The 21,029-nt window shown below is 41.3% G+C and overlaps 1 protein-coding gene across 1 annotated transcript in view; it reads right to left on the bottom strand.

Annotated features, from left to right (window-relative positions):
* Nucleotides 1-6,812: 6,812 nt before the first annotated feature.
* Nucleotides 6,813-21,029, bottom strand: part of UPF3A (UPF3A regulator of nonsense mediated mRNA decay) — a 40,860-nt gene continuing 26,643 nt past the window's right edge. The window contains exon 11 of the mRNA XM_060129114.1: nucleotides 6,813-7,005. Coding sequence (XP_059985097.1) covers nucleotides 6,813-7,005 — 193 coding nt within the window. The remainder of the gene's footprint in view (nucleotides 7,006-21,029) is intronic.

Raw genomic sequence — 21,029 nt, 5'->3', positions numbered from 1 at the left:
AACATGCACATTTTTATTGCTGGGAATTTTGTCCTTCTCATTAAGATAAAAGTATGTGAAATTAAATTATGAAAATTCTTTTGGAAGGTACAGGAGCAAAAGTTTTGCGGACCACTTGTTAAGGAAACAACAGTAGGCTAAGTGTAAGGCTTTACTAGTTTCAAACTGGGCCAAGTCTTCCCCGGTTCCTCAGCACGTTTTGTGATTTTCTGGTGCACGCAAACCCGACACATTGTTTATCAGCCAGTCCCGTAGAGACTGGAGAAGGTGAAAAAGTCTGACATAGCTTGTAAGTACCACTTGGGGGTTTAATAAATGCAGATTGTGATCCAGTGGGCCTGGAGAAGGGCCCAGCAGCTTTCCTTCATGGTACATCTCAATGAAAAGGTTTCAACGTAGATGACACATCCACATGCATGAGCCCTTCCCACACTGGAGCTTCAGGACCATGTCACGTCAACACTCACAGACCAGCCAAAGGAGTTGGCTAGGGGCTTCCCTGGTGGCGCAGTGGTTGACAGTCCGCCTGCCGATGCAGGGGACATGGGTTCGTGCCCCAGTCTGGGAAGATCCCACATGCCGCGGAGCGGCTGGGCCCGTGAGCCATGGCCGCTAAGCCTGCGCGTCCGGAGCCTGTGCTCCGCAACGGGAGAGGCCACAGCAGTGAGAGGCCCGCATACCGCAAAAACAAACAAACAAACAAACAAACAAACAAACAAACAAAAAAGGAGTTGGCTAGATCCTGTCTTTATTAAAAACGTTTAGGGGGATTGGTGGTGGTGTGATGAATTGGGAGATTGGGATTGACATATATACAGTAATATGCATAAAATAGATAACTAATAAGAACCTGCTGTATAAATAAATAAATAAATAAAATTTAGGAAGCAAAAAAAGAAATTACCCAGCCCATAAAAACTAACCACCCTGTACCCTGGGGCCTCTTGACCTCTGAGATGGCCCATACTCTGTCTGTGGAGTGTGTTTCTCTGTAAATAAATCCACTTCTTACTTTAAAAAAAAAAAAAAAGTTTATATTTTGCTATTCATAGATTCCTTAGCATTAATTTAGATTTTTAAAAATTCCGCATGGAAATAGTATTTACATCAACTACTGAGTTTTTGCGCCAGTGCCTCACTCACCCTGCCCATATCCAGAATGTTTTGGGAGCTCTGCTCTCTGGCCTCCGTGGTGGGCAACTTCTGGGCCAGACTGTGTGTGTTTGCTTTTGGGGGCAGGTTATCTGGAAGTCGTGGATGGTTTCTCTCCACCTAGAAGAAGAAACAACCCTCCCTAGAGCAGCGAGGGCGCCCCCTGCAGGCTTCCTGCTGAACAAGCAGCAGCACAGCAAGTACTGGGCTTTGGCGGGTGTGGCAGTTTCAAAGTGTCCCAGGCACCCGTGGCTGTCCCTTCCTCCCTCTTTAAAGAAAGCCTTTTGTTGCTGGCCCTAGAAGCCTGTCTGGGAGCCGTGAGGGAGCCCAGGGGCAGCCCCGCTCCGCTGAACTCCCACAGGGCATCCACGGTGTGCAGCAGCCCAGGGCAGAGCTGCAGGGCCGCCCGTGTCTAGTGGCTGCCAGGAGTCCTGCACGGGCCACATGGTCAGCTGCTCTTCTTATATTCCATCCAAGGAGTGGGGACATGCGTTAGACCAGCGAAGGGTGTATTGATTTAGTCACTTGGTGGGCGTTTTTAGGTGCCTACTATGTCAGATGCGAAAAGGCTGAAGCAGCCCTGCTCCGAGACGGAGGGGCGGGGCCCCAGGTAACCAGCGCTGTGAGGGGCAAGCGGACACTGTGCTGAGTCTAGGGGGAGAGTGAGCTTCCCAGCAAGGCCCAGGCATGTGGGAGCCTTGATTGGTCAGGAGGTCTGGGCGGGGCCTGAGATTCTGCACCTCAAGCAAGTTCCTGTGTGAGGAGGTGAGAGAGAGGCCTCCCAGCAGCTGTGGGGACGGCCAGATGAGGACGACACAAAGCCACAAAGACGTGGAGGTCGAGGCAGCAGGGTATGTTGGACACAGAGGGATGCGCGGGGGCACAAGGAAGTACCAGCTGTCCCTGAGGCTCGCCACGTCAGGGCACCCAGGTTTGCAGCAGTGCTGTCCCCAGGCTGGCCCCGTCGGGTGCACCCATGCTTGTCCCCTGCGTCCCCTACTTGAGACAGTCGACTCCACAGTTGCTCACAAGATGCCAGGAGCTGAGGTCCTGCTGGCATCCTTGCCCTGCATCTTTCTGGCAGAGGCCCTGCGAACAGAATGCAGTGCGAAGCTTGTGGATTTTGGTCAATCTAAGGTAAATGCCTATAGGAAGAAGAGTCACGTAAGTTCTTACAAGGCTCTTCAAACGCAGCCGTCTTTCCGAATAGTCGAAGGTCTCTGGGTCTGTGAACTGACTCTTATCTAGAAATTGGTTGAAGGGCCATGTCTCACTTTCATGGTGAATCAAGTCACACCTGCGCTCACAAGACCCAAAACGGGCTTTAGCTCTGCAGACCAAGCAGGAATCTAGTGGGTGGTTCGTCCATTTCAGCCGCAGAGCGACTGGGGGCGGGGCTATTCTGATTACCGTACAGGCCCTTCTGACTGTTAGGGTCACCTTCCTGACCTTGACTCTAAAACGCCTGTATCTTCCCTTTAAGTCAGGGAGCCTGTGAGTTTCCTACTGCTGCTGTAACAATTACCATGAGTTTCGTGGCTTCAAAGGACAGAATGTATTCTCTTACAGTTCTGGAGATCAGAGGTCTGAAATCAGTGTCAGCGGGGCCCCTCCCTCTGGAGGCTCTGGGGGAGAGTCTGTTCCCTGCCTCCTCCGGCTTCTGCTGGCATCCCTAGGCTTGCGACAGCAGCTCCCCGGTCCCCAAGGCCACATCTTCCCATGTCTCTCCTGCTCGGCCTTCATGTCACCTTCTCTTCTGCATGTCTGCGAGGAAAATCTTTTCCTGATTCCCTCTTAAAAGGACACATGATTGCATTTAGGGCTCACACGGACAATCCAGGAGAAGCTCCCCATCTCAAGACCCTTAACTTAGTTGCATCTGCAAAGATCCCCCCTTTCTCCCACATACGGCAATAGTCACAGGTTCTGGAGATGAGAATGTAGCTATCAGTCTACTACAGAGCCCACTTTAATTGCAGTCACTAAAGTCTTTTCAGAGATTCTGGTGTTTCCTCATCAGTGCATTCTCAATGTTTTGTAGAAAAGAGTATTATTGGCCCCTTGGGGGCCATAGTTCAGAGGAAGAGGGTGGGTTGCCCATAACCAGTTCATTCCAGCCTTACTATCCTGGGAAGTCTCTGAATTCTGATGGAAGTTTTTGGCATCTCGACTTTACTTGGCTGCCACTCAGTTTAGGCTGCTATTAATCAGCTGAGTAAACAACTAGAACTGATGTTTAAACCACCACACTGTCCATAAATTCAGTCCAACCTGTATTCTTTTCTTTCTTGTTCAGAACCCTACACTCGGAATCCATTCCTACATTTGTTCCCCTCACGTTTGCTGACGTGAAGTAATAAAGTGCTTGTTCTTTTGGTTGGAAGCTGCCTCCTCCAGACATTGACTTTGTTATTGGCTACTTCAGATCTGGAAAAGGCTGTGGCATGGGGGGAGCTTAAGGAAGTCAGCTTCCTTGGTGGGGGGATGGCGTGGAGAATCAGCTGGGTATCTGTGGGTCTGACGTATTCTGCGTCTGCTGAGACCTGCGGCATACCTTCATTCTGAGACATAGAGTCTCATTCTTTCCAGATTGTTGAACCAACTTTCACACAGACGCTTTGTGGCTATTCCAACCCTCTGACTGTAAGGCACCCATTATTTTAGCATGTGCATAGCAAGTCCCAATTCTTATGTTTGACGACTTCAGACATTTTGTTTGCCATTTGACAATGTTCAGTGCTGTTAGGAATTGCTTCTCTTCCCTACAATCTTGAATCCCTCTTACCTTTCACACTGTTCTGTGGCAGCACCAATGCAGTTTCCCCAAACCTGACCCATAATGAACAGTTTATTTCAGGGGACCACAGGTAATTGGCCATTTTCCACCATAGGACATAGGCTGCCAGATTCTCATTCCTCAATATTAGTGGGATTTTTTACTCAGGGCAGTGTAACTTATTTCCCCAAATTTCCTTTCTCCAAATGTCTTTACTGTTGCCTCTAATCATCTCCCTGTTTATGTTTTCTTTTGAAATTCTTGGTTTTAAGCAACAGAAACCAATCCTAGCTGACTTAAGCAGAAAGAGAACTTATTGGAAGCATCTCAAACAGCTCAGAGAATCAGCTGGAAGACTGGAGAATGGGATGGGGCTCAGAAGCCAGAGGCAGGGCAGCATATGCACGAGCACACGCCAGGCCCCTGTGGAGTCACTGCTCTCACCTGTTGGGCACCGCTAGCAACACCCCACACGCTGCTGTGAACGGCCCCAAGCCATCACCTCACCTCTGCATCACTCGTGAGGCAGGGTCATAGGCAGGAGCTCCTCACTGGTTGAGCTCTGGCCTCCTGTTGCCAGGGCAAGGGACCCCAAATTTTATTCCTCCCAAATAGATCAGTGTGCTTGGGGAGAAGATGATTGATAAAATAAGAAGTATCCTATTTCCTGTCCACACCTTACTTCAGCGCATTTCCCAGTGAATTATAATCACCCACTCACTTGTGTGGGTTTCCCTGCCAGCTGGAAAGACTGTTGTCAGCAAAGTCTTGTGCTTTGTGTCTTGAGGGTGTAGCAACAGTCCCTAGCACAAAGTTCACACTCAGACGAGCGTAGCTGAACTGAACGAATGATGAGCAGACCTTGGTGTAGGGCTGTCCTTGGCAAGTGGGAGCTTGTGTCTGTGGTGTGCAGAGGTGGAGAAGCAGCTGTGCCCCTTATTCCTTAGAGGGTAGAACCTGTAATTTACCTCTTAGAAGCAGCACAAGAGGTTTATTGAAATGTGTATTAAATGGAAACGCTAGGCTCCAGGACACCTGGAAGACTTAGAATTTTTCTGAATGTTTCTTGTTTAACTAGTCAAAGTTGCAAGACGAAGCACAGCTTTATCGCAGTCTACCAGTCAGTTCTAGGTTAGAACCTTGAGCCTTTGGGGTGCTTCTCTGTGGTTATTTTGTAAGTGGAGGTTATGGCTGAAAGCTGGTGTGGCTTCCTGGTCTTACAAGGCAGCATGGTGGAGGGAAGGGGGTCCCTAGAATATCAGTAGTTCTGAGGCAGGGCTCGAGAAGAGCTGAGGCCTGAGCACCACAGCAGCAGGGTTTTCCGCCAAGTCAAAGCTTTCTCATACATTCAACCCAAAGCAAAGCTGCCAGTTAAGATCAGATTTCACTAAAGTAACAGACACAGTCACTCACACTGCTTTAGTAACAAGACACGCCCCCGTCCCCCAACAAGCCCGCAGGAAGGTGGGCTCCAGGGTGAGCTGGTCCAGCAGCTCCAGCACTGCCGACAGGAGCCCACCATCTTCTCACCTCTGCTCTGAGTGCACACTTCAGCTCCATGGGAAGGCGGACTCCCCTTGGGCCTCCTTGGTCACATACAGAACGACAGGGTGAGTTTGCCCTGCCATCCTGTTGGACTCGCACGTCACTTGGCCAGCGCAGCCCCCAGGCACACGCTAGGAGAAGACCGGCCCATGTCTGGGGGCTGCCCTGATCAGACTGGCCTGAGCCACGTGGGCCTGGGGAGGGGTGGGAGGGGTGGAGAGCTGCAGTGGGGGGAGGGGCAGGTTCTGTTCAGTATAAAGAAGGTGACAGTGATGACCCCCCAACTCTTCAGTGGAGAGAACATACTTATGAAGTGTCTGTTACTTTAGATGATAGTTTCTGCCTATAATATCGAATTGCTCCATTTTATGTTTGTGGCAAGAAGATTGTGAAAACAATTCAATGCTGGATTACTGACAGCCTACTGTATAAAAATTTCTACTTTTTAAAAGTTATTCCTTTGAGGATCTGATGAAAGCTTATATAGACCATTCTATAGAAGAATGTATGATATGCTTATTCATAACATGATACTAATTTAGGGAACCTATGGATGACCACAAGAGTGGCAATGTTACAAGAGCACCCAACACGGATTTCGAGTTAAGAATTCCAGGGGCTTCCCTGGTGGCGCAGTGGTTGAGAATCTGCCTGCTAATGCAGGGGACACGGGTTCGAGCCCTGGTCTGGGAGGATCCCACATGCCGCGGAGCAACTAGGCCCGTGAGCCACAACTACTGAGCCTGCGCGTCTGGAGCCTGTGCTCCGCAACAAGAGAGGCCGCGACAGTGAGAGGCCCGCGCACCACGATGAAGAGTGGTCCCCGCTCGCCACAACTAGAGAAAGCCCTCGCACAGAAACGAAGACCCAACACAACAAAAATTAATTAATTAATTAATAAACTCCTACCCCCAACATCTTCTTTAAAAAAAAAAAAAAAAAAAGAATTCCTGATTTAGGGGAACTGGTGAGCTTTTAGGGGTTTCCACTCCTTTTAAGTGAAAGGAAGGGTTTCGAGGCCTGTGAAGTCAGGAACTGGTCTGCTTTGCTCACCACTGAATGCCTGATGCCTAGAAAAGTGCCTGCCACACAGAGGCACGCAGTGACCATTTGACGAATGAATGTGAGAATCACTGTGTCTCCAAAGAGCTGTTGTCTGGATGTAAAGAACTTCATAAATGGGAGTATCTACTCCACTTAAGCTAGGACTGCTCAATGGTGACTGTCTCTTCAGTGGGACAGAACTTTATTCTAAAGACAGGTTCATCTGTGTTAAGAAGCACAGGTGCTTTTAAATTCAAGTGACTTTTTTGTGAGGGGGTGGGATTCAGCTGGCCTGTCATAATTTAGTCTGTTTCTCTTTCTCACTGATGTTTAGGGCAGATGGAGAAAGTGCTTGAGAAAGAAGTACTGGATTATCCTTTGAATGTGTGTCAGGGGCAGTTTGACTTGCTAGTTCACAGGCCTGACAACATAATCCTTCAGATCTTCTCCTTTCCTGATTTGGATGACATTGGGCAGCTGTCAAAAGCCTGCAAACAATTCCAAAAGGAAGACCTTAAGATAATTTTTACTGGTAAATATTACACAGAATTTCAAAGAGAAAGGGAATGATTTAGAAAATTTTAACTTCATATAATGACAAACATTGGGTTTGTGCAATAATAAAACTTTTTTTTTTTAAACCTATAACCTAAAAAACTGGCTAAGCGACTCTGCTCAAGAGGAAACAGTAGCACAGGAAGAGAGAATGATAAAGTGGTCACATCTGTGAAATGTAAGACAGGGAGGGTCACAAACAAAGCAATTCTAGCAAGAAGAAATATATCATGCTGCATTCCAAGGTAAGTGACATTTTTAAAAAGACACACATTAGAGAGAATGTTGAAAATAGTACTAATATAGTTCCTACTCATGCATAAACTTAAGCAAATACCAAAAACAGGAAAAGAAATTGCATAGGAATTCCTAAGTGCAGACTTTGCCATTGTTCTTCCCTGGGAAACTCAGTAGCAGATTGGTAGAGATCCTTGGGGAAAGAATTAGTTTTCAAATTCCTCATTTCAAATTCAAATGCCTCATTTCAGGCATTTATATACATTTGGTAATTATAAGCTTTGAATCCATTTGGAAAGAGAAGTAAAGAAAATCTATTTTTTGTACATAATCATTGTTCAAAAATTAGAAAGAAAAGAACTAAAAATCATCTTAATCCTACCTTCAGTTGCTATTAAATTTTGGCATATTTCTTATGAGTATTTGTCCTAAAAGCTTGAGTACTTTTAAAGCTATTTCACTGTGAGGTTTAGGTGGTTTCTAGACCAAAATACATACATAAAAATATTCAGGTAGTCAGAAATTCTAGTCATAAAACAATTTGTTATTTGTAAGATAAATATTGGCTTAAAGATAAATTTTCTCATTTAAGAACGAGCAAGTTGCAATATAAGGTATTTTGTCTTTTTACTCATTTGAGCATTTATTCAATAAATACTGAGTTCCACCAATTTGGCATAAACAGTAGTAAACATCTCAGTCTCTGCCTCCATGGGCTTGTCATCCAGTGGGTGGGCCGTGGAGGAGTGACGGGGCCATGGGGTGGGGGGTGACGGAGTCTGCTGAGGTTTTACAAAGCAGGATTTAAAATGTGTATCAAAACATAAAAGCTCTACTTCCACAATGTAGTCTCAATTCTTAGCCACTGTAAAAATGTTAGTAATTGGCACACATCTTCCCAAACATTTTCTATGCAAATGCAAACATCCCGTGAGTCTATAAAGGGTTTGAAGCACATTCTGCACTTTGGACTTTACCCCACCCTGTGGAGAAGCTGGTGTTAGTGTTGCGCATTGTGGAGCTGTCACTTAGCCACGTCCCAGGAGGAACACCTGGGCTGTTCCAAAAAGAAGGGCATCTAACGGCTGGTGTGTCTATGCTTGGTAGCAGCAGTTCAATCTGTAGGGCGCAGTGTTAGGAGTTCCAATGCTGGGTGTAAGGATACTTCTATTTTATGTTTTGATAGATAAGGCAATTTAGCTTGAGGAATTTTTTAATAACATAAGAACTAACAAATCTCATTTGAAAGCTGACAGAAATGATCCAAAATAGGAAGACTTGGGGGTCCAGGAGAGAGGAGCCATTGCTGCAGGCCACCACCATTGGGTTCCTTCCCTTGCAGTCCTTGGGTTTCCTGGGACAGGCCTGTCTCAGCCTGATCAGGCTGCCATAACAAAATACCACAGAGTGGGCAGCATAAACTGAGACATTTATTTCTCACAGTTCTGGAGGCTGGAAGTCTAAGATCGAGGTGCTAGCCTATTGGTGCTGGTGGGGGCCTTTCCAGATGGCAGACAGCGGCCTTCTGGCTCTGTGCTCATGTGGCAGAGAGAGCTAGTGAGTCTGGTGTCTTCTTTTATAAGGATACTACTCCTATCGGATCAGGGCCCCATCCTTATGACCTCATTTAGTTGCTTCTTTACTTCAAAACGGCCACACTGGGGGCTAAGGGTTCAACAAGTGAATACTGGGGTGGAGGGGGACACAATTCAGCCCATAGCAAGGCCTGAATCCAAACGTCATGGGTTCTACCACCTATTAAGATATCCTAGAAATGCCAGCAGTTTGGTGTCCAAATAGCATCTCCTACATTGGCCCTCACACCCCAAACTGGCATAAGAATCCTCTGTCCAATCAACTGCTCCATTTTTTGATTCAGAAAAGTATGATCCTAGTGATGTAGGAAATGGCTACTCCATGAGCATGTGATGGAGTAATTGTATGTAACCTGTAGGCACACTGTATGTACCCTGTAGGCACACTGTGTGTAACCTGTAGGCACACTGCTCGCAACTTGGCACACTGATTTTTCTACCATGATAATAATTTAAATTATTTTACTGAAGAATACCATTCTTTCTATGGGGCAGGCTGCTTACGTTTAACTTGACTAAGACTTTTTTTTAAAAAATCTCTTTTGTGATATAAGGCTACTTCTGCATTTATTTTTCTTTTAGATGTGTAGCAATGGAGAATTCTGGGAGAGATTTAGAGCTTCACAGGATAAACATGCTTTTGATACAAAGAAGATAGGGATAACCATTTACAAGAAACTGCTAACTTTCCACCAAAATGCAGCCTGGCAGAAATTCACACAAAGAAGACAGACAGCATTTTTCTAAACCTAACTGAAGTGACAAAATTAAAAAATAATGATTAAAACTGAATTTTCATGTAAAAATAACTACGAGTAGACCTTGCCTATAGCTAAGATTGGGTTGAAGCAATTATCTGGTAGATTTAAGTGGGAAAATCTGTTTTTTAAAAAACCTCTTGACTCTGAATAGTGTTCTGAAAATAAACTTCTCTTTTTTCTTTTTCTTTACTGCTATTAATCTATGAACAGATCAAGAGGATCAAATACCTACTTAATTCTCCTCTTTAACCTAATACATGTCCTTAATTTTAAAGATAGGAAGAACAGAATAGAAAGCAAATCTGCTTAAAGTATAGATGATTATATGTCTTTTCATCAGAGTTAAGACAGACACAAAAATGAGAATTCAGTGAAAGAGATGAAAGTAAATGATCCTTTCTCATAGTGTGTTGTGAAAAAATTCGCGCCCTTGTCCGCGTGGATCTTCCCCATGTGCAGAATTCACTCACCCCACGAGGAATGCGGTTGGGGAAGAAACAGTGGGCTGCTGGGAAGTGGCTGGAGCAGCCACTCTCCTTCCTTGGATTTGCTGGATTTGCTGCAGAAACATCTGCAGGTGTTTCACTGCCTTGGGATTTATGAAATGGGAGACGATTACTCAGTAAGTACTACTATTATTTAGCAAGTAAAAACTTGTTTCCAAAGATGGTAAATGAGATCCTTCAAAGGGCCTATATTTCATGTCAGATTTGAGGAATTACTTCAGTTGGTGTCTATGATTTACTAGCAAAGGCTGAGAGCAATGAAAATCCCAACAGGCAGCTCCTCTCCTTTGTTATGTTCATGTTTAGAATATAATTATTAAAATCACTAAGTAGTTGAATAAAACCAAGGACTGAAATCCAAAATGAGAAACAACAGAAAACATTAAAAGAAAGTTTTGCAGAGGAATTACGAAGAAGTGAAACAGGAGGCCAACCCTCACTCGAGCCCTCAGTCACACGGAGAACTCGGTCCCTCCCCATGACTGTCAGCTGTAATTCCACGCGATGTGTCCACACGAACGGTAATTCTTTCCTTAACATTTTTGCCATTTCTTAGACATATGATAAACTCAAAGTTTTTCTGTAATTGGTAATAAAATCTTCACACATATGTGAACAGCTTTTGATCTTACCAGCCACAGGTTGCTAGACATCCCCAAACCTCAGACACTGTGCGTGCCCTGCCCAGCCAATCTGAAAGCCTACATTGGGAAGTGTGTACCAATATAAAGAGGTATTACTGTTTTAAAACAGTGGTCTCAAAATGAGTTCTGATAATCCCTGAAGAGGTATCTTAGGCACCTTTCAGAGGGTGTAACTATTCAATACTTTTGTATTTATATATTTTTCAGCTTTATTGATATATGATTGACAGATAAAAAATTGTGATATATTTAAAGTGTACAATGAGATGATTTGATGTATGTACAGTATGAAAGGATTCCCACTAAGTTAATCAATATACGCTCATTGCCTCACATATTTACTTTTTTTTTTTTTGATTAGAATACAAGTTCTACTCAGCAAATTTCAATTATAGAATACAGTGTTATCAACTACAGTCACCATATTATACATTAGATCCTCAGACCTTATTCATCTGATAACTCAACGTTTGTACCCTTTTACCAACCTCTCCCTACTTTCCCCATGCCCCAGTCCCTGGTAGCCACCAATCTACTCTGTTTCTATGAGTTCAACTTTTTTTTTTAGGTTCCAAATATAAGTGATACCATGTAGTCTTTGTCTTTCTCTGTCTGGCTTATTTCACTTAGCATAATGCTCTCCAGGTTCATCCATATGGTTGAAAATGGCAGGATTTTCTTCTTCTTTAAGGCTGAATAATATTTTGTTGCATATAGATAGATAGAGATATATCTATAGATATCTATATCTATGTAGATATCTCACATTTTCTTTATTCAGTCATCCATCGATGGACACTTAGGTTGTTTCCATACCTTGGCTATTGTGAATAATACTGCAGCGAACATGGGGATGCAGATGTCTCTTCAATATCGGGATTGTTTCCTTTGGATACACACCCAGAAGTGGGGCTGCAGGATCATACGGCAGTGCTATTTTTAATTTCTTGAGGAACCTCTGTACTGTTTTCCATAGTATGTATCCGTTTACATTCCTCCAACAGTGCACCAGGGCTCCCTTTTCTCCATACCCTCGCCAACACTTATCTCTTGTCTTTTTGACAATAGCCATTCTGGCAGGCATGAGGTGATATCTCGTGGTTTTGATTTGTATTTCCCTGGTAACTAGTGATATTGAAGAGCACCTTTTCATGTACCTGTTGGTCATCTGTATTTCTTCTTTGGCAGTATGTCTGTTCAGGTCCTTTGCCCATTTTTAAACTGGGTATAGCTCTTCCTTGACTTATGGTGGGGTTATATCCCAATTAAGCCATCATAAGTTGAAAATATCATTAAGTCAAAAATGCATTTAATACACCTAATCTACCAAACATCACAGTTAGCTTAGCCTATCTTAAACATGCTCAGAACACTTACATTAACCTACGGTTGGGCAAAATCATCTAATAAAAAGCTATTTTTAATATGGTATTGAGTATCTCGTGTAATTTACTGAATACTGTACTAAAAGTCAAAGCCAGAATGGTCGTATGGGTACAGAATTTGTTGTAAGGTTGTAATTTGTAATTGTAAGGGTTGTAAGTGTATAAATGGGTTGTTCAGCCTTGTGATTGCCTGGCTGACTGGGAGTTGCAGCTCACTGACACTGCCCAGCGTCATGAGAGAGTATTGTACTGCGTATTGATAGCTGGGAAAAGATCAAAATTCAAAGTTCCTACTGAATGTATATTGCTTTCACACCATTGTAAACTTAAAAAATCGCAAGTCAAACCATTTTAAGCTGGGGACAGTCTGTAAGTGGTTTGGTTTTTCTTTGCTGTTGTGTTGTATGGGTTACTTGTATATTTAGGGCACTAACCCCTTACCAGACATGTGGTTTGCAAACATTTTCTCCCATTCCATAGGTTCCTTTTTTTTAACCTCTTCTATTGTAATTTATTTTTTATTATTTACTTATTTTTCTTAATTTTTTTCGCTGTGTCCGGTCTTATTTGTGGCACACGGGGTCCTCGTTGTGGTGTGCAGGCTTCTCTCTAGTTGTGGTGCATGGGGTCCAGAGCGCCGTGGGCTCTGTAGTTTGCCACATGCAGGCTCTCTCATTGAGGCACGCGGGCTCAGTAGTTGTGGCACGCAGGCTTAGTTGCATGTGGGATCTCACTTCCCCAACCAGGGATCGACCCCACGTCCCCTGCATTGGAAGGCAGATTCTTTAACACTGGACAACAAGGGAAGTCCCTGTAATTTATTTTTAAACATCACTTCCTTCACAATTATTTGAAAAGGTGTTTAGTTCAGATATTTTTTTTCAAATTAATTTTTATTGGAGTATAGTTGCTTTACATTGTTGTGTTAGTTTCTGCAGTACAACAAAGTGAATCAGCTATATGTATATATATATCCCCTCTTTTTTGGATTTCCTTCCCATTTAGGTCACCACAGAGCATTTAGTAGAGTTCCCTGTTCTATACAGCAGGTTCTCATTAGTTATCTATTTTATATATATTAGTGTATATATGTCAATCCCAATCTCCCAATTCCTATTTTGTTGATGGTTTCCTTTGCTGTGAAGAAGCTTTTTAGTTCCATGTAGTAGCATTTGTTTATTTTTGCTTTTGTTGCCTTTGCTTTTTGTGTCAAATGCAAAAAATCTTGCCAAGACCAATGTCAAGGAGCTTGCCCCCATGTTTTTTTCTAGGAGTTTTGTGGTTTCAGGTCTCATAGTCAAGTCTTTAACACATTTTCAGTTGCTTTTGTGTATGGTGTAAGAAATTGCTCCGTTTTCATTTGCATGTGGCTGTCCAGTTTTCCCAACACCATTTATTGAAGAGACTATCCTTTCCCAATTGTATTCTTGGCTCCTTTCTTGAACATTAATTGATCACATATGTATGGGTATACTTCAGAGCTCTCTATGCTGTTCCATTGCTCCATGTGTCTGTTTTTCTGCCAATACCATACTGTTTTGATTACTATAGCTTTGTAATATAATTTGAAATCAGGGAACATGATGCCTCCAGCTTTGTTCTACTTTCTCAAGATGGCTTTGGTTATTTGAAGTCCTTTTTGGTCTTCTTTTGGATTTTTTTTTTTTTTTTTTTTTTTTTTTTTGGATACACGGGCCTCTCACTGTGGTGGCCTCTCCTGTTGTGGAGCACAGGCTCCGGACATGCAGGCTCAGTGGCCATGGCTCACGGGCCCAGCCGCTCTGCGGCATGTGGGATCTTCCTGGACCGGGGCATGAACCTGTGTCCCCTGCATCGGCAGGCAGACTCTCAACCACTGTGCCACCAGGGAAGCCCTTTTGGACATTTCAACAATATTAATTCTTCCAACCTATGAACATGGAATGCCTTTCCACTTATTTGTGTTTAATTCTTTTAAGAATTTTATAGTTTTCAGTGTATAATCTTTTACCTTCTTGGTTAAATTTATTCCTAAGTATTTAATTCTCTTTGACGCTATTTAAATGGGATTGTTTTCTTAATTTCTCTTTCTGATAGGTGCATTTCTATACACTAACAACAAACTGATTTCTGTATACAGATTTTGTATCCTGCAATTTTACTGTTTCCATTTATTATTTCTAACAGATTTTTTGTGGCATGTTTAGTGTTTTCTGTACATAGTATGTCATCTGCAAACAGAATATTTGACTTATTTTTAATTTGGATGCCTTTTCTTTCTTTTTCTTGCCTATTTGCTCTGGCTAGGACTTCCAGTACTATGTTGAAAAAAGTTATGAGAGTGGGCATCCTTGCCTTGTTCCTGATCTTATGGAAAAAACTTGCAGCTTTTCACTGTTGAGTATGATGTTAGCTGTGTGTTTGCATATATGACCTTTAACATGTTTAGGGACCTTCCCTCTATACCCAGTTTCTCAAGAGTTGTTACCATGAAAGGACATTGAATTTTGTCAAATGCTTTCTCTGTATCTATTGAGATGATCATATGAGTTTTATCCATCATTATGTTAATGTGGTGTATCACACACTGACTGATTTGTGTATATTGAGCCATCCTGATATCCCTGGATAAACCACACTTGACATAGTGTATGATCCTCTTAATGTACTGGTCAAATCGGCTTGCTAATATTTTGTTGAGGATTTTTGCATCAATGTTCATCAGGGATATTGGCTTGTGATTTTCTTTTCTTGTAGTGTCTTTGCCTGGCTTTGGTATCAGAGTAATGCTGGTCTCATAAAATGAGTTTGGAAGCATCCTGATCTGTTCTACTTTTTAGAAGAATTTGAGAAGGACTGGTATTAATTCTTCATTAAATGTTTAGTAGATTTCACCAGTGAAGCCATCTGGTCCTGGACTTTTGTTTGTTGGGAAGTTTTTGACTACTGATTCAATCTCCTCCCTAGTAATTGTTTAGATTTTCTACTTCTTCATGATTCAATCTTGGCAGGTTATAGTTTCTAGGAATTTATCCACTTCTTCTAGATTATATAATTTGTCGGTGTATAACTGTCCATAGTTGTTTCTCATGAGCCTCAGTATCTATGTTATCAGTTGTAATGTCTCCTATTTTCATTTCTAATTTTATTTGTCTTGTTTTTTCCCCCTTAGTCTAGCTAAAATTTATCAATTTTCTTTATTAAAAAAAACCACAAAAACCCAGTTCTCGGTTTTATTGATCTTTAAAAAAATGATTTTTCTTTTTTAGTCTCTACTTCCTTTTTTTCTGGTCTGATCTTTGTGATTTCCTTCTTTCTACTAACTCTGGGCTTAGTTTGTTGTTCTTTCTCTGGTTCCTTGAAGTGTAAAGTTAGGTTGTTTATTTGAGGTCTTTCTTTTTTCTTGATGTAGGCATTTATCACTATAAACTTCCTTCGTAGAACTGCTTTTGCTGCATCTCATAAGTTTTGATGTGTCATGTTCCCATTTTCATTTGTCTCAGATATTTTTTGATTTATCTGACCCATTGGTTTTTCAGAAGCATGTTGTTTAATCTCCACACATTTTTGAATTTTCCAATCTTCTTCTTCTAATTGTTTCTAGTTTCATACCATTGTGGTTGGAAGAGATGCTTGATATGCTTTCAATCTTCTTAAATTTATTAAGACTTGTCTTGTGATCTAATATTTGATCTATTTTGGAGAATGTGAATTCTCCTGCTGTTGGTTGACATGTTCTGTTAGGTCCATATGGTCTAATGTGTAGTTTAAGTCCAATGTTTCCTTATTGATTTTCTGTCTGGATGATCAGCCATTGTTGAAAGTGGGTCTTGAAGTCCCCACTATTATCTCATTGCTGTCTATTCCTCCCATCATATCTGTTAATATTTGCTTTATATATCTTAGGTGCTCCAATGTTGGGTGCATAAGTATTTATAATTGTTAAATCCTCTTGATGAATTAGCTCCTTTATCATTGTATAATGACCTTCTTTGTCTCATTACAATTTTTGACTTAAAGTCTATTTTGTCTGATATAAGCATAGCTAAGCCTACTTTCTTTTGGTTTGCATTTGCATGGAATATCTTATTCCATCCCTTCACTTTCAGTCTGTGTGTGCTCTTAAAGCTGAAATGAGTCTCTTTGAAGCAGCATAGAGTTGGATCTTTTTTTTTCCATCCATTCAGCCACTCCTTTATTCTTTTTCTTTTTTTTAAAATTGATGTAGAGTTGATGTACAATATTACATAAGTTACAGGTGTGCAACATAGTGATTCACAATTTTTAAAGGTTAATATATTCCATTTATAGTTACTATAAAATACTGGTTATATTCCCTGTGTTGTACAATAATACATCCTTGTACGTAAATATTTTGTACATAATAGCTTGTACCTCTTAATCCCCTATTCCTATCTTGCCCTTCCTTCCTGCCCCTCCCCACTGGTAACCACTAATTTGTTCTCTATATCTGTCAGTCTTTCTTTTTTGTTTTATTCACTAGTTTTCTCTTTTAGATTCTACACATAAGTGATATCATACAGTATTTGTCTTTCTCTGTCTGACTTATTCCACTTAGCATAATGCCCTTGAAGTCCATCCGTGTTGCTGCAAATGGCAAAATTTCATTCTTTTTTATGGCTCAGCAGTATTCCAGTGTGTGTATGTATGTGTGTGTGTATATGTATATCCCTTCTTCTTTATCCATTCTTCTGTTGATGGACACAGGTTGCTTCTGTACATTGGCAATTGTAAACAGTGCTGCTATGAACACTGGGGTGCAAGCATCTTTTTGAATTAGTGGTTTTTTTTTTCAGATATATACCCAGGAATAGAATTGCTGGGTCAAACAGTTCTAGTTTTAGTTTTTTGAGGACCTCCATACTGTTTTACAGAGTGCCTACACCAATTTACATTCCCACCAACAATGTATGAATAGGGTTCCCTTTTCTCCACATCCTCGCCAACATTTGTTATTTGTGTTCTTTTTGGTGATAGCCATTCTGACAGGTGTGAGGTGGTATCTCATTGTGGTTTTGATTTGCATTTCCCTGATGATTAGCGATCTTGAGCATCTTTTCATGTTCCTGTTGGCCATCTGCATTTCCTCTTTGGAAAGATGTCTATTCAGTTCTTCTGCCCATTTTTTAATTGGGTTGTTTGTTTTCTTGATGTTGAGTTGTATGAGATGTTTATATATGTTGGATATTAACCCCTCATTGGTCATATCATTTGCAAATATTTTCTCCCATTCAGTAGATTGTCTTTTCACTTTGTTGATGGTTTCCTTTGCTGTGCAAAAGCTTTTAAGTGTAATTAGGTCCTATTTATTTATTTTTGCTTTTATTGCTCCTTGCTTTAGGAGACAGAGCCACAAAAAGATTGCTACAATTTATGTCAAAGAGTGTTCTGCCTATGTTTTCTTCTAGGAGTTTTATGGTTTCTGGGCTTACCTTTAAGTCTTTAATCCATTTTGAGTTTATTTTTGTATATGGTGTTAGAGAATGTTCTAATTTTACTGCTTTACACGTATCTTTCTGGTTTTGCCAGCATCACTTATTGAAGAGACTGTCTTTTTGCCATTGTATAATCTTGCCTCCTTTTTCGTAGATTAATTGACCATAAGGGCATGGGTTTATTTCTGGGCTCTCTATTCTGTTCCACGGATCTGTGTGTCTGGTTGTTGTGCTGGTACCATACTGTTTTAATTACTATAGCTTTGTAGTATAGTCTGAAGTCAGGGAGCATGATACATCCAGCTCTGTTCTTAAGATTCTTTTGGTTATTTGGGGTCTTTGGTGTTTCCACACAAATTTTAAAATTGTTTTAGTTCTGTGAAAAATGCTGTTGGTATTTTGATAGGGATTGTACTGAACCTGTAGATTGCCTTGGGTTGTATAATCATTTTAACAATATTAATTCTTCCAATCCATGAACACAGTATATCTTTCCATCTGTTTGTGTCATCCTCAATTTATGTGTCTTGTAGTTTTCCAAGTACAAGTCTTTTACCTCCTTATATAGGTTTATTCCTAGGTATTTTATTCTTTTTGATGTCATGGTAAGTGGGATTGTTTCCTTAATTTCTCTGATAACTTGTTGTTAGTGTTTAGAAATGCACAGATTTCTGTGTATTAATTTGTATCCTGCAACTTTACTGAATTCATTCATGAACTCTAGTAGTTTTCTGGTGTCGTCCTTAGGGTTTTCTATATATAGTATCATGTCATCTGCAAACAGTGACAGTTTTACTTCTTCCTTTCCAATTTGGGTTCCTTTTATTTCTTTTTCTTGTCTGATTGCTGTGGCTAGGACCTCCAATACTACATTGACTAAAAGAACCACTCTGTCTTTAGACTGGAGAATTTAGTTCATTTACATTTAAAATAATTATTGATATGAACTTACAATTGCCATTTTGTTAATTGTTTTCTGGCTGTTTTGAAGTTCCTTTCTTCCTCTTTTGCTCTCATGCTTTCTGACTTGATGATTTTCTTTAAAGGTATGTTTTGATTCCTTTCTCTTTATGCCTTGTGTATCTACATCAGGTTTTTGCTTAGTGGTTACCATGAGGCTTACATAAAACATATTAAAACAGTTCACTTTTAGCTGATAACAACTTAACTTCGAAGGCATACAAAAGCTCTATATTTTTACTTCCCCATCCCACATTTTTTTCTTGGTGTCACAATTTGCATCTATTTATATTGTGTAGCCATTACCAAATTATTGTAGTTATAGTTATTTTAAAACTTTTGCCTTTTAACCTTTATACTAGTTATAAGTGATTTACCCACTACCATGACAATATTAGAACATTTTGAATTTAAGTATGTATTTACCTTTGCACCACTGAGTTGTATACTTTCATATGTTTTCCTGTTGGTAATCAGTGGCCTTTTGTTTCAGCTTGAAGAACTCCTATTAACATTTCTTGTAAGGCTAGTCTAGTGGTGATGAATTCCTTCAGCTTTGTCTGGAAAACTCCTTATTCTCCTTCAATTCTGAAGGACAACTTTGCCGGGTATTCTTGGTTGGTGTTTTCCCACCCTCCCCTCCAGTATGTTGAATATAACATCCCACACCCTTCTGACTTGCAAAGCTCCTGCTGAAAAATCCACTGACAGTCTTGTGACGGTTCCCTTGTGCATAACAAGTTGCTTTTCTCTTGCTGCTTTTAAGATTCTGTCTTCTTTAACTTTTGACAATACAATAATATGTCTCAGTGTGGGTCACTTTGAATCCATCTTATTTGGTATTCTTTAGGCTTCCTGTATCTGGGTGTTTCTTTCCACAGGTTATGGAAGTTTTCAGCCATTATTATTATTTTTTAAATAACGTTTCTACCCCTTTCCCTCCCTATTCTCCTTCTGGGACCCCCTATAATGCACATATTGGTCTTCTTGTGGTATCCTATAAGTCCCTTAAGCTATCTTTACTCTTTTTTTTTTTTTCTTTTTGCCCCTCTGACTGGATGAATTCTACTGCCCTACCTTTGAGTTTACTGATCCTTCCCTCCACTCGATTTAGTCTGCTGTTGAACTCCTCTATTGAAATTTTCAGTTTAGTTATTACAAGATTCAGCTCTATGATTTCTGTTTGGTACTTTTTAATATTTTCTATATCTTTGTTGAAATTCATACAGTGCTCCTGCATTGCTCTCCTGACCTCAGTGAGTACCTTTGTGACCATTATTTTGAACTCTACTGGGTAAATCACATATCTCCATTAAGATCAGTTTCGAGATATTTACCTTGTTCTTTTGTTTCAAACATATTCCCCTATTTCTTATTTTCCTTGAGTCTCTGTGTTGGTTTCTGTGCATTAGATAAAACAGCCACCTCTCCCAGTCTGGACAGACTAGTCTCATGTAGGAGATAAACCTTGTCAATCAGCTTGGCCGGAGTATGTGGTTGCCTCTCAAACCTTTACGATTGTCCATGCTACTGTCTTTCTTCTTAGTGGCTTCCAGTAGTGGAAGGTGTGCCAAGACCCATCAATGTCTCAGTCCACTTCCACGCACGTGCAGGCTGATTAGAATCTGGGCTCTCAAGTAGCAACCAGAAGAGTACGCAGTCAAACCCTTCCAGGGAGAATCTGGTAGATGAGCGTTTTTGCCTGCTCCTGTGCGGAGACCTGGGGGGATAGCTGCAGAGAGGGCTCTCATGCACACCTGTCTTGTGGGTCTCATGGACAGAAGCCCCATTGGCTTTCAGAACCAGGTGATTTAAAGGTCCATCCCTCAGATGGGGAGCCTTAAAAGTCGGGGTGCTAGATGTGGCAGCCCTAGCTTTTCTTCAGGAAAGAGCTGGGAACTGGGGGTTCCCTTGCGATTGTATGGTGCTGTGCTGGGGTTTGGGCTTATGGTGAGAGGTTGTCTCCGACTTTCCCACCTGTTTCGATGTGGGTATTGACTCATTTGTCTGGTGTGTAGGAGTCGCTTGGCTAGTTTCTGGATTTTTCTCTGAGGGAACTTCTGTGTGTGTAGCTGTACATTTGGTGTGTCTATGGGAGGAGGGACGTTCAGGAGCCTCCAATGTCACCATCTTGGTCCCTCCCTTGGGTATAATTACTCATTAAGAGACTAAAAGACATTACTCGCCTTTTTACTGTGATCTTCTCACGGGTGTATAGTGGAGTTTTCCAGAGGCTAAAATGATGTGTGTTGATGTTATTACTCTGACAGCTATAAAAAGAACATGTGTTTATGTATTCTTGTGCTTAAACATTTTTGCTTTAATGTTGAATACATTAAACATCAATAGATATAATCTAGCTAATAAACAAAAGTCCTTTGGGGTTGTTAATAATTCTTAAGAACGTAAAGTGTTCCTGAGACCAAAAAGTATA

Source organism: Lagenorhynchus albirostris, chromosome 18 (genome assembly GCF_949774975.1).
Source record: "Lagenorhynchus albirostris chromosome 18, mLagAlb1.1, whole genome shotgun sequence".
In the NCBI taxonomy this organism is placed as follows: Eukaryota; Metazoa; Chordata; class Mammalia; order Artiodactyla; family Delphinidae; genus Lagenorhynchus; species Lagenorhynchus albirostris.
Note: the sequence above shows the minus strand (reverse complement) of the source record. Positions and strands in the feature narration are given on the sequence as shown.